Source organism: Rhamphochromis longiceps, linkage group LG3 (assembly GCF_057381845.1).
Source record: "Rhamphochromis longiceps isolate RC_006_pf linkage group LG3, R_longiceps_female_GT1.1, whole genome shotgun sequence".
Classification (NCBI taxonomy): domain Eukaryota; kingdom Metazoa; phylum Chordata; class Actinopteri; order Cichliformes; family Cichlidae; genus Rhamphochromis; species Rhamphochromis longiceps.
In genome coordinates, this window is record NC_140559.1 from 52,359,804 (window position 1) to 52,375,302 (window position 15,499).

A 15,499-nucleotide genomic window follows, 5' to 3' on the forward strand; every position below is an offset into this window, starting at 1 on the left:
ACCAACTACTTGGTCCTCCAGACTTCTTACTACACTAGGCAGCAAATGAAAGCTTTCAAGAGTCTGGAGGCGTACAATTTTTTTGTCAGCGGGTGGGTACACAACCTTGGAACAAAACGTCTCCGTGATGGATACAGTTTGGTGTTTGCAAGGGTGAGTGTTTGTTCTTATATTGCTTTATCTTAAACACGCTAACAGTTAGCGGTAGCGGCTTTAACGTCAACAAACATGCCACATCCTTAGGACTTCGTTAGAGTGACAGTTGTTTGTTTCAAGGTAAACCATTCTCAGAGGTCTAACGAGACACCTCTGAAGACTTGGGTAATTGCAAAGGAGGATGGAGAAGTGATTGCAGCTCATTGCAATTGTATGGCAGGGTTAGTAGCCTAATTAAGTAGGATGTTATTGCAATGAGAACACACACACACACACACACACACACACATATACGCATAGGGCACTGCTAGCATTTTGCAGGTGTACTTCAGTAGTAGTGGGGAGAGAGTGTTTTCTTTTAGCTAAGAATTCATCAGCTAAGAATTTGTGTGATTGCCTTAGATCCCTCATGACACTCAGATGCATTTTTCAGATAGAGGGTAGAACTATTCAGTCATGTCATCACCTAGATAATGATTTCTCTATAGGCTGTTGAGAAAGAGTTAATGAATAAACATGTTACTTCAAATAAAGTGCCATTGCACATTAGTATTAGTAAGCTATGCATCATCAAAATGTACTGTAAATATTGCATTTCATGTTAAAAAGATTATGTGCTGTATTTCCAGACTATCAGAATCATGCTCGCACGTTGGAGCTGTTCTTTTTGCAGTTGAAGCTGGGGTGAAAATGAGAGCGACATGCACATCAGAGCAGTGCAAGTGGCTGATGCCATCTCATGTTAAAAAGGTAAGCCAAAAAGCAAAATGTAGGATAAAGAATGTTATATTGGGACTTCATGTGACAGTAGGATAAAATATCTTCCCCTATACTGCTACCTTGTCGTGGTGGGGAAGCTTGAGTGCCTCAATGACCCTGTAGGCTATACCGGCGGGGGCTTCAAGCTCCTGGTAGATCTAATCAAGCCGGGCAGGTTGCAGGTGAGGGGTCAGACAAAAGGCAGTACTTTAATAAATGAAGAGTTCTATTCCAAAACGCTATAACAGCATTTAAAAGCCATTTCCTTTTTCATGACTAACATAACCATGACTGCAGAACCGTATACTGTATATCACACCCTTCTCATGCATGCCTCAACACCCTAGCACTTGTTTTCTGCGCACACACACACCTGACTGCAGCACTTTATATATTCACATTTCTCATGCATTCCTCAATACTCACAACTCCTCACACCACATTTTCATCAACATGGAACTGCTTACTTTCCACTCCTTTTATACCCAGCACATGGCACCTCCATCCCCACCCAACATACACACACACACTTCACTGCCAACCAACCACTATACCCAGCCTAAAACACACATACTCACTCCACTGCCATCACTGTTCAATTTCGAATATTTTTGGAAACGAATATATAGCGTTTTGGAAAAGAGCTTTTTAAATTTTAATGATCTTCTTTGGCTTAATTTTTCCAGATTCCTGCTTGCCCAGTAACTCTGATTGACTTCTCTTCAGCAAAGTCAAAAAAACGAAAGCTTGAGTGTTCCATTGATGGCTGCACAAGTACACAAAAGGTTGGGAAATCACTTCCATGCCCAAGAGTGCAGAGAGATTCAGAGACATACTGTAGGTTTTTTGAGAGTTTAAGCAAAAACTGTCCAAGGAGTGCAGCACTGATGTCTAGGGAACCTTACCACAAAGAATTTGTCCCCCAGTCTAGCATGCTTCCTAAAACTGTGCCTGAGTACAGAACACCAGAGACACTGCAGCTCAAGTTCTTAAGACCAACCCCCAGCAACCATCAAAGAGCTTGATCAAGGCCATATGCTATCCAGAGGCATATAGGTTCACCACAGCTGCTACAAGGTATTTAGGGTTTGATGTAGGGTAAGGCAGAGTTAAGATTTGGGGTATGAAACTGTCCATAACTGTAACTAAAAAAGTGTTATGAAGATGGAGGTTAGTTATAGGCTTATACGGCTAGGGTTATACAGGGTAAGAACTAAGTATAGTTTAGGGTAATGGCATATTGTATAATACATCACTTTACTGTTTTACACATCCAATACTAAGTAATAATTTCCTTTTCATGTTTGGCATGTGTACTGTTTATAGTTATGGATGCAAACATGAAGCACAAGCCAGAGGAGCATATGAGAAGCTTATGAGCCAGGAGCATGCAGGCTTCTCATGTATGGACAGCGGTCTCTGGCTGAACCCCAAGTGGCCATACATGGGGTCCTCCCCTGATGGGATAGTCACTTGTGACTGTCATGGAACTGGCATCTGCGAGATTAAGGTATTGACTCTGTTGTAGTCAAGGCCATAGGTGTGACATCTTTCCATAAGAATCAGTGAACTGAGTAAAAATGCAGGAAATACCTTTTCTAATTTCTAATCTATTGTTCAATTAAGATAAGATGAGGCTTTATTGTCTGTGTCAAATAGACATTTGTTTTGGGCAATGAGAGATTATGATAACACAGACCACACCCATCATCTTTGCTTCTTCACTGTTTCATCAGATAAATCTTGATTGTTGTTCTCATCACTGTGATTTTAGTGCCCACACTCTCAGAAAGATGCGGTCAACCTGCGCATGCGTGCTGGGGAGAAGGGCTTCTGCCTCATCAGTGACAGGGATAATGTCACACTGGACCCAACTCATGACTACTATTACCAAATTCAGGCACAGCTTCACATTGCAAATGCAGAGTACTGTGACTTTGTTGTGTGGAACCGCAATGACATATTTGTTGAAAGGATTTTGCCTGACCTTGAGTTTTGGGATGATGCGATTCCTAAAGTTGAGTGTTTTTTTAGAAACAGTATACTCCCAGAAATACTGGGACAGCAAGTTACAAACATACATGTGTAATGTGATAAAAGGACGACAACATAATGACATTTTGAATATTGTTATGACCTGATGGTAGTCATTATGAGTTCTGGCTATTGTATTTGCTCTGACGTAGCATTAGAGCACAAATTGTCATTTAATTTTATTGTACATTTAATTGTGTCATTTAAGTGTTGTGTAACACTACACAATGATTAAATGCTATTGAGGCAGCATAATAATACATTGGTGGTTTATTTACAAGATTAGACTTTTAAACAAATAAACAAAATAGATTGCAATCCATCTCACAGTATAATACTGTACAAACTGCCAGCACAATATGACAGTTGGAGAAAAATATTTCATTTGAAAACATTTACAGACTAATCAGGAGTCAGGACTTAGGTACTACTATTACTCTACCCTGTTCTACTTATCACCAGAGCCAAGCAGCAGATACTGGACACTACTCTTCCTCTCCACCCCCTTCTGTGAGCCGTGACAGTGACAAGACATTTAATTTTTTTTAACTGATTGATTACCACCCACCCCCCTTACTCCAGTGGGACAACAGACTCGGAGAGATTTGATAAGGCACAACAAATTACCCCAATCTTGTCGATCAATGCATGTGTCTCACCTGGCTTTGTGGACATGTTCTCTATTGGCATAGCCCTGCTCTGCAGAATTTGATATTTCCTCCTGACTAAATCTATGACTCGCTCAACATGGATACGCAAATTGGCTATTTTCCTTGTCTCTGCCACTTCATAGGCTGACAGCTGTTTTCTCCCTTTAGTGAATGCCGGTGTCTGTAGTGAAGCACAGTAAAACCCCACATTATCGCCAATATTGAACCCACGATCTGCAAGGACAATATCTCCAGGTAACAAGTTCTTTAGGAGGCCACTCTCTATTGTGATCTGCTTATCGCTAACTCTCCCTCCCCAGGCAGAAGATATGTAAGTGACGTAGCCTTGGGGGACAACACCAATCAAAAATTTTACAGTGTGATGGTACTTGTAGTTGGACCAAGTTTGAGCTTGTGCAAGAAGATTAGATGGTCTCTCAATAAAGACTTCAAAGCAATCAACAATCACAGCCACTTTACATCCAAATGCCTGTCTGAAACTCAGTGGCATCGTAGCTTGAAGAACATGTCGCTCTGGCCACTCAATTAGGAACTCTAACCTTTTATGAAGTATGTCAATTACTTTATGCCAAACTCTAGAAGCAGTGGACAGAGAAATATTGAACCTGAAAGCTAAATCTTTCAGGGGCAGATTTAGTCTCAGCCTCAGCAAAACTAGTATGAATTGTTCAAATTTGGACAACAAAGACATAGGTCCCGAGGTGATATAGGGCTCGCACAGTTCAAAAATCTGAATTAAAACTAAGAAGTTGGGGAGCCCTGTGTAGAACTTTGTCTTGTCTTCATTTTTTTCAAAAGCCTCCTGGCTGAACTGTGTGTCCAGAGCCTTGCTCCGAAGATCAACCAGCTCTGCTGTGTTCTGTCTCAAAACATCCTCCATCTTCTCGATGTCATCCATCGTCAGCTCTGTCTGGCATCCAGCATCCGCACAGCCTGCAATATAACAGTGGGGGAGCATAATCAGCATAATAGAGGCAACCTCAATTTTTACTCATTTTCACTGTAGGAGTTTTTTAGTGGGCTATTAGAATCTGGTGTAATGTGTTTAATTCACTATGTTAATTTAATGTAATTATTTTTTTTAATCAACAAAAAAACATGTTGCGTCTAAACAAAAAATATATTTATATGTTTCTCACCACAGAAACCTTACATTACGGATATCTTTACTTATCTGTGAAAGGAGACTGTCTGGAATCTGGCAATATAAGAACCATAGCAGTGTACAAAAACCTGTGGTGTGTGCCTGACGGTAATAAGTGCCACTTTTTCTTTTTTTTTCTGAATAAAATGGTATGGATTTACTCTGTGATTAAAAAATCACAAACATGTAATATGTAACTTGGACCATAATCATTACAGATAATGGCATCTTTTTCTCTTTGACATGATTCTTGTTTGTTTTACATCTCAGCACAATATCTTACCTGGATAAGTGAATGTCTCATTCACACTGAAGTCTTCTGGTTGTGGATTCTCAGCTGGAAGCTGCAGTTCGGGGTTCTCCACTGTCACTAGGCTCGAATCCGGGCTCTCAGCCGTCTGTTGCATATCCAAAATCGCCTCTGCACATCGATGCTGTTCTGCCTTAAGCTTCATTCTTTTCTCTCGTTTGAGAACTGATTCCGATCTGGGTTTTCGTTCGTAGCCGAGATTGACCGTCGGAGCCCAGTCCTCCGACTCTTCGTCATCCAAAGCACTTGGGCAGCCTATAGTCCCAATCAAGTCAATATTAGACTACTAACTTAAAAGCACTAAGTAAACGAGAATTTAACGACAACCTAATGCTAATAAGTTCGTTTGCAAACATAACATTACCTCTGACGAAGTGGTCGCTGCAGACACGGGCATTGGCAGACTCTGCTCCTCCCGACTGTAAACGTAAATTTAAAATCCATTTTTTCCTACGTTTTTCGGTTAGAATTTTCCATTTTTCTCCTCTTCGTTGGGCTATTTTTGGTACCCTAAAATACCGTTTATCAGTTTCTCTGGTCGACCTACTGGAGCATCCGTAAACACAACAGGACATAGGCATTTTGCGTACTGTCTGTCTGTGATTTTGCGCTTATCTTTTTCACTTCCGACCGCCAGTCAAATTTCGCGCTTTACGTCGACGTCACGTCTACGTCAAATGAAACCTAGCTATTGTGCAGTCAAAATGTAAACTAAAAGATGCTGAGCACAATAACAAAGACAGATTTCACAGCTGCTCTGTTCCCAACTTGTACTGCGTGACTGACAGCCTGGAGTTTGAAATCCGCTTCGCAACCACGTCTCTTAACAGGTGCCATTTATAGTCCTTATAGACAGTAGGGTAATATTACGTTGAAGCACAGTACGTATCACTCCGCGAGGCTCAGCCGTAATGCTCCGACAATCCATCAAGCGGTGCAGCTCCGTAGCTTACCAAAGTCGTACTAAAACATTTTTTGACAGATTGCTGAGCGCCGTGTTCCACATAAAATCGGTTCGCGGCCATCAAGCACAACCAGAATTCATACATAAGGCGCGCTGTCAACTTTTGAGAAAATGAAAGGATTTTAGGGCGTTAGCGTGGTTAGCTCGTTAGCGTGGTTAGCTAGCTAACACGTTGACGCCGTCCAGCCCCACGCACGGGGCGATGCGCAGTAACTCGTTAACGGAGATTTGCCGTGTCCATCTTGTCGCTTCCTGCAGGTGAAGCGATGGGGGAGGAGGGGGAGTTGTGTTCAGTGAAGGAGAGGCGAGGCCGAGTAACGTTGCGTAAAGACGAAAGTGGACGAAAGAGAGGCAAACTTGTGGCTCCACAAGTATAATTATAACGTAACATAGACTATATCGATATAAAGGATATTGTCACATCTTATATCTCGTATAAAAATATATCGATATTTTTTAAAAACTCGATATATCGCCCAGCTCTAGAGGAGGTTGAATAAAATGAACACTGGGAGGAGAGGAGAACAGCAGGACTTGGCCTTGCAGAGACGAAGCTGGGAAAGACAAATGTGAGAAAAGGATTGGATAAGAGATTGTTGGTAATGTTAAAGGTTAAGGGATGTTAAAGGTGAAAGGATGAGGGAAGATTGATAGTTGGATGTAATGGATTGAGAGCAAATGTGGAAACAATGGGAAACTGGGAGAAAAGGACACCGTTGACAAGGAGAGAGGAGGACAGAGTTAAGAGGAAAGGAAGAAATGAGCACATTGGAGCAACTCTGAAGATGGATCAGCAGATAAACGAGATGAAAAAAGGGTGATCGCTGCTCCCTTAGATCACATGTTAATCATTCACTTCAATACCTCAGCATACTATGAAGCAAGCTCAAACTCACCCCCACTGTTTCCCCCGCTGTGAACAACAAAACCATATTTCCACCATCTTTATTTTACTGCCGTAACGTGATTTCAGGGTTCAGTAAATAGTCTTTCATCATCCACTTATCACACTATGGGAGTAAAGGTTTTTCCACTTGTGCTTCTTAGAATCACCTTCATATCTCACAAAGCTAAACTGATCACAGCGTTTACGTGCCAAAAGACTCGCAAACACACCGAATGTGAAGAGCTTCTGAAGAAAAATAGATTAAAATACAAAATGTCATGGTGCTGCTTTAATACTCTCCGCCCTTCGCCTTCCAAAGCAGGCAGTCCATTCCTCCCAGTCATTCTGTCGACGGGGCTGCTGCCGTGCTTGCACTACGGCATCCATCACTCCTCATCCCTCGCTCACACCTTACTTTATTTCTCCCTCTATGAACCTCTCCTCTGTGCCTCCTATGCCTAAACACCATTTTACTTGCTCCAGGCTACGCTCCCCTAAAGCTAAGGCATTAGCATATTTTTCATTCTGCTTCCTCCAATGTTTTAATGGTGCATAAGCAAAGCATCTTATGGAAAATATGAACCGAGAGAAGAAGAGAAAACAGTAGTTTAGGGAAAATGTATATATTGCAGGTAGTCAACACCTTAAGGAAATTCCTATTTAAGAGCAGACATGAAATATACAAGTCAAACTTGTGAGATTTTAATATCACTCAGTGTATGCAGACCTCTGTGGTATATCCACGCTGTGCCAATTAAACACCAACCTTGCTGTGTTGCATGAAGCTGGTTAATATTGTAAAGATTTACTGAAATTCAGTTGTTTTTAAGCAAATTTAACTTCATTGTTGTTTTCCAAAAAGTCTAAAAAGGCATAATTTACTTAACTGTTATTAAAAAATGTACCAATATAATTTTTTAACTTTTTGCAATGAAAATGCAGCTGTGGTAGTTCTGGGTGCGATTTGTTTTAACATTATATAACATATCCATTATTCCCTGGCAACACATCTATTAAATCTATTCAGGGCAGAAACTTGCCTGGGGGTGAATGTGTTGGTGCAAGTATGGCACCATACTGGTGAGAAAAGTAACTAGAAGCCCCAGAAAAACTCAGTAATGACTTCATTCCTATAATAAATAAAACATTGCCTATTGATTTTGAAGTTCAGGTTCAAATCTTGCTATCTATTATCAAAGTTCAATTTTTCCTCCCTGTTTTGTTTGCTTTAGCGCACACGCGCACAGTGAACAGCCCCAGAAAACTAAGGAACAGCACTGCAAATGTGAGCCAAGTATTTACCTTTATTTTGCATCACTTTGCTCTTCACATACAGATGAGATATAAAAATAGCCTCTGATGTGGTGCTGTTCCCTTTTTACCTCCAACATCAAATATCCCACCTTTATTTTTGCAGATTTTTATGCTGTTCTAACGTGAAGTTTTTTCTAATCCAAGTAAAGGACAGTTATTTTGGTGCTTTATGGAAGTAGTGTGTGGCTCCAGTCCTTTCCTCCTGAAACACAGCACTGCTGAAAATCCATCACCTTCTGTGCTACAACCACGTGGGTTTCAAATATTTGGAGCATCGTGTTTGAAGGGTTATCTGTATCTGATCCGACCCTGCGCAGAAGTTTCAGTGTCGTTATTTCTCAAAGACAATTACTCGACTTTCCTCGGACACCTCAAGTGAATTACAACCTATAACTTTCATCCTCGTGCCCTTCACCTTTTACTTTGTTGCTCCGCCTCCGACCAGTCACGGCCATCCAGCAATAATTTATTAAGTGCCTGGTGTCCCATTCCTCCATCTTTATTGATTGTGTTTATTTCATTCACCTTGCATGGTGGTGGTGAGGCCTCCCTCTATTGTCCATCATGTTTCCGCATTCAAAATCACAGGTAAATGGTGCAGGATGACGGGTAAAGAGACCAAAATAAACCCAATGGAGAAGGAAATTAATAAAATGGCTGAAAAGAAGAGTGAGCGCTCTATGAAGAAGGAATCTGGGTATGTGAAATATGTACATTATTGTTAAGCTGAGTGGTAGGTTGGAGGACGGTTTCTGAGAATTGCAGGGGGAAGCTGAAGAGGAAAAATATGGAGTAGAAACAAGGTGGAAAGTCCTTGAAATGGAAAGGTCACAAGCCCCTTCATGGCCACTCTTCTCACATAATTTTCACAGTGAATAGTAATGAACGTGAGAATGCCATCTAATGAGGATGGTATTTAAAAACAGATTCGATGTTTGGTCATGCAAGGCCAATTTAAAGGTGATCCTGGAATATGTGCTGCTTACTATAATACAACTTAAAATTAAGAAAATTCTGAGATGGCTCCTTTAATGCGCTGATATGTCCAGGTTAAATTAACTCTGATCATTGAGCCACGTATCCCGCTAATAAACTAAAACCCCTTGGAGCCAAATGAAATGACAAATTAAATTTAAATCTATATGCAAAACAACTTCTAGTTCACCCCTTTTAACAGAATTAATTGGTAAGACCAGGAAGTCATTGGTAATCCATTTCTTTTTAATCAAAATGTGGTGAGTACTTGTAAACCAAAAGAAATGTTTTCAACACCCCCACCTCCAGACAATGATGAACCCACTCAGTCTAACAGTTTAAATGCACCCATCAGTGAAAGCTTTCACATTTCTAGTTCCTGTCAGTAGCAGCAGCCTCACCCAGGCCGTGCTGGATGTGAATACTCCTCTCTCATTAAAACAGGAAAATTATATCATATCACTATGGGAATAGTTCTCGTTTGGAATCACTGGCTCTATTTTCAGAAATCAAGATCACGATGCAGGTGCACGCATGGTCGGCTCCAAGGCTCTTATTGTTTGAGTATAAACTAACAAGGTTAAAATAATTTGATATGCCGCAAACACTGGCTTTTGATAGAGTGCACTCAACTCCTCTGGCAGATTTAGTGAATTTAGAGATCGCAGGATACTGGTGGAAAATGTACACGTGAAATTTTAAATATTATTCCTGCATTTTTGGCCAAAAAGAAAGAACCTTTTAACTCTTGCAGTCTTGTTCACACCATCTGAACCGCCACAAAAAAGCTTTTTGATTTTGTAAAATCAGCTGGCCTCTTTTGGCCTTTGCCACCTTCATTAGGTTTCTTAGTAGACAAATAGCTTCACTACACCAGCAAATGAACACAATGAGGGCACTTGTAGATAAAGCCTACCTCAATCCTTCCCGTGTCTGGCTGGAAGCCTCTGGATGGGTCCTCGGTTGTCACTCTACACTGGATTGCGCAGCCATTCACCCTGATCTTGTCTTGTTTGAGGCCGAGTTCTGGCAGGCTGCGGCCCTCGCACACATGGAGCTGAGCATGCACCAGGTCCACGCTGTGGCAGAGAGAGAGAGGCGATGAGGTGAATTATGGACAACCTGAGTATGGTTTGAATAGCCCTTAATTTCCCTTGATGTCACTGTGGAGAACATTTTTTCCCACACTTACAAGACTTATGGGAGCAGAAAGACCACTTTTCCCTTAATGTAAGATTTTTTTAGCTATTCTTGGCATAAAATTGGGGCAGAGAGGGTCTGGAGATAAAATGGGTTTAATTTCTCACTTGAGGAAATGAATCTGGAGTGTTTGACAAGCAAACAATGCATTTGATAGCCTACTACTAATTTAATGCTGCTGAAACAATAACTCCAGGACAGTGAGAGAGGGGTAAACAAGCTGGGCACAGTAAATCCAATTTAACATAATCTAACCAAGTGATAAACAGGTAACATAACTTGTGTTCATTAGAGATTATTTAGGCATACTAAGGTGCTACAAAGATGAATAGATCACTACTATTTTGATTTATTAAATTTGAATGTGTCAATCACAGATGTAGATGCTCACAGCATGTGTTTCATTCAGCTCTGTGTATTATGTTACATGTCAAACAACATCAGAAACGTAAAGTATACAAATTGTTTTACATATGCAAAACACTTTATTCACAACTCTAGAAATGCATCATCACTCAGGGGCAAGTGCATGCACACAAACAGCAGTACATTATGTAAATCTGTATTCAGTGATTATTCAATATAAGAAGGAATTTAAATGCAAGAGGGACAGAGTTTCTCCCATTTCCATGAGCTGTAACCCTTAACATCAATTTTGGCTCATCTGAATGCATTTATTTAAATGTAAAGCTCCAATGAGGTGTTCTAGGTTAAGCTTCATGACCTTGTGCAGTCAAACACACAACCAAATGTATAAAAATACTTCTTCCTGTTTATTTTAATGGGGGCACATTTTAAATGCAGCTGTGGACAGACACAGTGTGTGGGTGAGGGGAGATGTAATTCCTTACACAGCCCACCCACTGCCCAAGACAAACAACTACACAACCTCTCCAGCTTGAAGGATGAATGAGAAACATCTTGGCACACAAGCTTTGATCATGGTCACTGTTTTGGCTTTCATCTCCTTTATGTCTCATTTCTGTTGCATCCACATCCTGGCTAAACAGAAGGACGATTATGCATCAGCCTGCTGTGAAATGTGTTGGTGGAAGACACCAACTCTCTCTTGATAAGTTGGACAGGCGCCAACATCATGTCTTTGTTCCACTTTCATGAATAAGTTGGAACTTTGAAGTTAGACAGCTCCACTCAAATCTTCCAATAACAAAAGAACAAGATGAACACACTGGGATATGCCCCCAACAGCAGTTATGGGAATTCCTCGGTTTCTCTGCATTTTATTTTATTTTTAATTAGGATACAGATTCGAAACCAGACTGAGAATACTACCAACAAAAACTGGTCACTATGTATCCACACTGTTAGCCTCTGAGGGCTATAGAGCTTTGCCCGACAGTACACAGGAACAGGGATTTTTATTCTCTCTCTTGTGTTGTGTACAATTTTATTAAGGCTAATAATTGAGATAAAACTATAATATATATAATAATTGGTGAAGACAAATTTATTTTGACAGTAACGCCTTCTGTCAGCAGTTCAACTTGCTCACTTAACATAAACACACTGACATCTGCAGAGCATTCAGATATTCATTAAAAGTAATGCAGAAGAAAAAGAAAGGAAAAAAAGAACAAACAAACCCAAAAGGACAACTATTGAAATTCTAATATACGGCTTATGAGATGGAAAATGGAAATTGTGTTCCTACTGAACTTCTTTAGTGTTATGCAAATAAATATTTCAATGACAAACGAGATGACAAAACATTTTCTCAGTTGAGAGTCAAACGCTTGGCTTTTTTTATTGCACAGATCAAGTCTGACCTAGATTTCCTTCTGTACATAATTTATCTGGAAAACATAAGGCTATTCTGATTGAGTGAAGCGCCTTGAAGGTTTATGAAATTCATTGTATACTAATTTGACTCCGACAAATTAAAGCGCCTGCAGCAACATCTGTCCCTCAGCGCAGTCATTTACAGAATAAAAGTCATTTGGATCATTAGCAAGTTACACAATGTGGCCCAACTATGCAAGAAGGGGATGAAGGTGATTTGCCTTCAGTGAAGTAAATGCCGCGCTACAGCCTAAGAGCTGTTGCTCGGCTACAATAAAAATGTGAGGACAGTAAATGCTACATGTTGTAACTTCTGGCAAAGTAGAGAACACAGGATTAACCACACTTATTAGGACTGACCTGAAACATCTGTACGGAAACAAAGTTGGATACTATAAGCAGGGACGAGAGTTTGATAGCTAAGAACTTCAGGTTAGGAATGATGCAGCTAGCTGTATAATATGTCCTGAAAGCTCCGACTCAAATAGATTACAGATCCACATTTCCACACTTTCAAATAATCTCACGGTCTGAGCATGACCTGCGGTAATAAGACTAAAGCAGGGAGTGAAAGATCAAGAAATATCCAAACGGAAATGCTGTTTGTCTAAACGTCACTATTTGATGTTTTGTGTCCTTTCTCTCTTCTCTCTTGTTTAAGAATCTCATAACCATCTTTACTATAATATACATGCTACATATATAATGCAGGACTCATTTGCAAGCCTAGGACATAAAATCAGGTTGAATATATACTTTGTAACTGGAAAAAATATGGGTTATGGGTATGCATAATTAATAAATGGATTATTAATATTCCTCAATCTCATCGTTTGTGCTTTATGGTTCAATGCGAGAAATATAATCTGGAAGTTCTCTGTACAGTAATGTTCTGTTCCTATATACACAACTAAAAGTATGCGGAGCCCAGAAATTGCAGCATCAACAAAATTATAAAGTTTAAAAATTGACCTGCTACTTAAGCAGCCCGGTTACACACTCTGCAGCCCGTCGCAGCTCTCTGCTTCTACACCTGATACTTTAGCGTAGCCTCAGGTTACACCGACACACTTCATGGCTAAAGTAAGGTAACAGCCACTAAAAGCATTTACTTTTCTGACACTGCAGCTACTCCCCCCTCCCCTCACATACACACTTTAAAAGTTACTCACACTAGTACAGTTGAGGTATTTGAGCGAAGCCCAGGAGATGCTGCTGTTCGTCCTCGGAGCACGACTTCACTACGGTGCTAATCTTTTTTTAAACTAATTGACAATGAATGTATCATGTAAAATAAATATTTTAAAGTTCTACAAATTTATCTGTCAAACAAAAGTCTGATACTTTGACAGCGCAAAATTCAGACAGTTTCTCTTTAATGTGACGTGTGTATTATGTGTTGCACTAATGCAGCTGTGCCAAGGATAGCTGCCACTGCCTTTTCACACATCTACTCATTTTTACTACATTCGGCTTAGTAAGACTGCAAACTTTGCCAAAAAGTGACCAGATCCATTTACCCATGGCCAACATGTAATTTTATAAAAGTCTGCCAATTTAAAAAAGAAAAAAAAGAAAGAAAGAAAGAAAAAAAAACACAAGTGGTTGACCTCTACGCCCTCTTTTCTGCATATTGTGTGTGCACTCTCCAATGCAAGTACTCTTCATGCACCGAGGTGTAGTAGAGCATATCCCCCAGTTTAGCAAATGATTACAACAAATGCAATGCAATACAAAGCTGCCTGCTCTTTTCTTTTATACACTAAGCCAACGAGAGGGAACGAACTCTACCTTGAGCAAACTTTGTAGCTGTAGAAATGCAAGTCCTTTCCACCTTTATTAATGACAACAAACTATCTGTGTACGTGGTACATTTTTGCATCTAAAAACATGAATATTTTCACAGATTTTTACTAAATGGTTATTTGTACTCAACTCTTTCAATAATTCTGGAGTACGGATTATTCTGACTTCAAGGCCATACCTTCAATACATCCAATATTTTTTGTCCTGAAAACACCAAGAATGTATAAATCCTTCAACATACCCAGTCCAATATTGGATCTGTTCTGCTCCGTTTCAGCTGACAAGTTTATTTATCATCCCTGCCAGAATTGCCTTTTGTTTTTTTTAAATGCTGTCAGAACCCAAATGCCAAATACATTACTTGGCCTTTACTTCTACGATTGTGCAACAACCTCACTTAAGGCTACTTAAGTTGCCTGTAAACACTTAGACCAACTCTGAAACACCAGTCTACTAGAGATATAAATAAGACACACACTTTATCAACTATGGAACAACATAAAGGTTCAATCATAGGGCATTTCCAGCATTAGCTGGATTCATTAATGACTGCTACTATCACAAAGTGCAAGTCAGATTTCAGTATAACAAAAGCTTTTTTGGGGACCAGCAGCATAAACCGTGTTTCACCAGGACAAAGACACCCAAGAAATATCTGAAGTATGGAGGTCTGTCTTCATACCGTGTTATATTTCAGCTTTGATGGCTAAACGCACATTTTCTTGTGGAATCTAAGCATTGACTTTTAAAGAGTCACTGGCCTTATGTTTGGAAGGAAAAGTCCTGATAGCCAAATCCGCATTCTACACTCCGGCGTTAAAGCTCTACATTAAAGACACCAAGACAAATCGGCTCTTGCAGTCTTCGCAAAAAGTCTAAACTCCAATTGAACTTACCATGTCTCCCTCCGAGAAACTTCAAAGATGAGGTAAACCCTTTCATCTGAAGTCGAGGTCAAGACTGTGCGCATATTGTTTATCCAAGCTAGCTCACGTCTTATCAGTCCAACACACTCAACCTGAGAGGATTTAGCTGCAGCCTAACAAGACATCACCGTTAACCGAGTCGACTTTAACGTCTTTTTATCTAAACGTCATGTTTGATGGAGTAAAATATTCTCAAAGACAATGGAGCCAGTTCCTTTCCTCAAGATATCCTGCACTGGAAATGCTGAATCAGTGCAGTATGGCCATGTACATCTTATAAAAGGGTTCAGGAAACTTTTAGATTATGTACTAACAAATCCCAATTATTTAGTTTAACCTGTTTTCATGACACATGACTAAATTAATTTGCCTGGTACTTTGGATCTAGAGCCTTTAACAAGCCATAGCTGTAGGCTAATATATACTTGATATACTGTGGAATTTTCCATTCCTATTGTGTACAAGTCCTCTGTTGTCAGACACCGTTGGCTCCTACGAATCTAGAACCCATCTGATCCCATATTTTCCTTCTGGCCTCCTACTGTAGTTAAAGG

The 15,499-nt window shown here is 40.1% G+C and overlaps 2 protein-coding genes and 1 pseudogene across 2 annotated transcripts in view; 1 reads left to right on the forward strand and 2 right to left on the reverse strand.

Annotated features, from left to right (window-relative positions):
• The window catches only part of pcxb (pyruvate carboxylase b), a 337,084-nt gene that overhangs the window by 204,511 nt on the left and 117,074 nt on the right, over nucleotides 1–15,499 (reverse strand). Inside the window, exon 11 of the mRNA XM_085400306.1 lies at nucleotides 10,130–10,292. Coding sequence (XP_085256432.1) covers nucleotides 10,130–10,292 — 163 coding nt within the window. The remainder of the gene's footprint in view (nucleotides 1–10,129; nucleotides 10,293–15,499) is intronic.
• Nucleotides 267–3,209, forward strand: LOC146675194 (uncharacterized; annotated as a pseudogene).
• On the reverse strand, nucleotides 3,043–5,765 carry LOC146675195 (uncharacterized). Its single transcript, XM_085400307.1, has 3 exons — nucleotides 5,439–5,765; nucleotides 5,048–5,329; nucleotides 3,043–4,553 (listed from the first exon to the last, which is right to left on the reverse strand). Exons 1-3 carry the CDS (start codon nucleotides 5,653–5,655, stop codon nucleotides 3,523–3,525), a joined length of 1,530 nt encoding a protein of 509 aa, XP_085256433.1. The 5' UTR covers nucleotides 5,656–5,765; the 3' UTR covers nucleotides 3,043–3,522.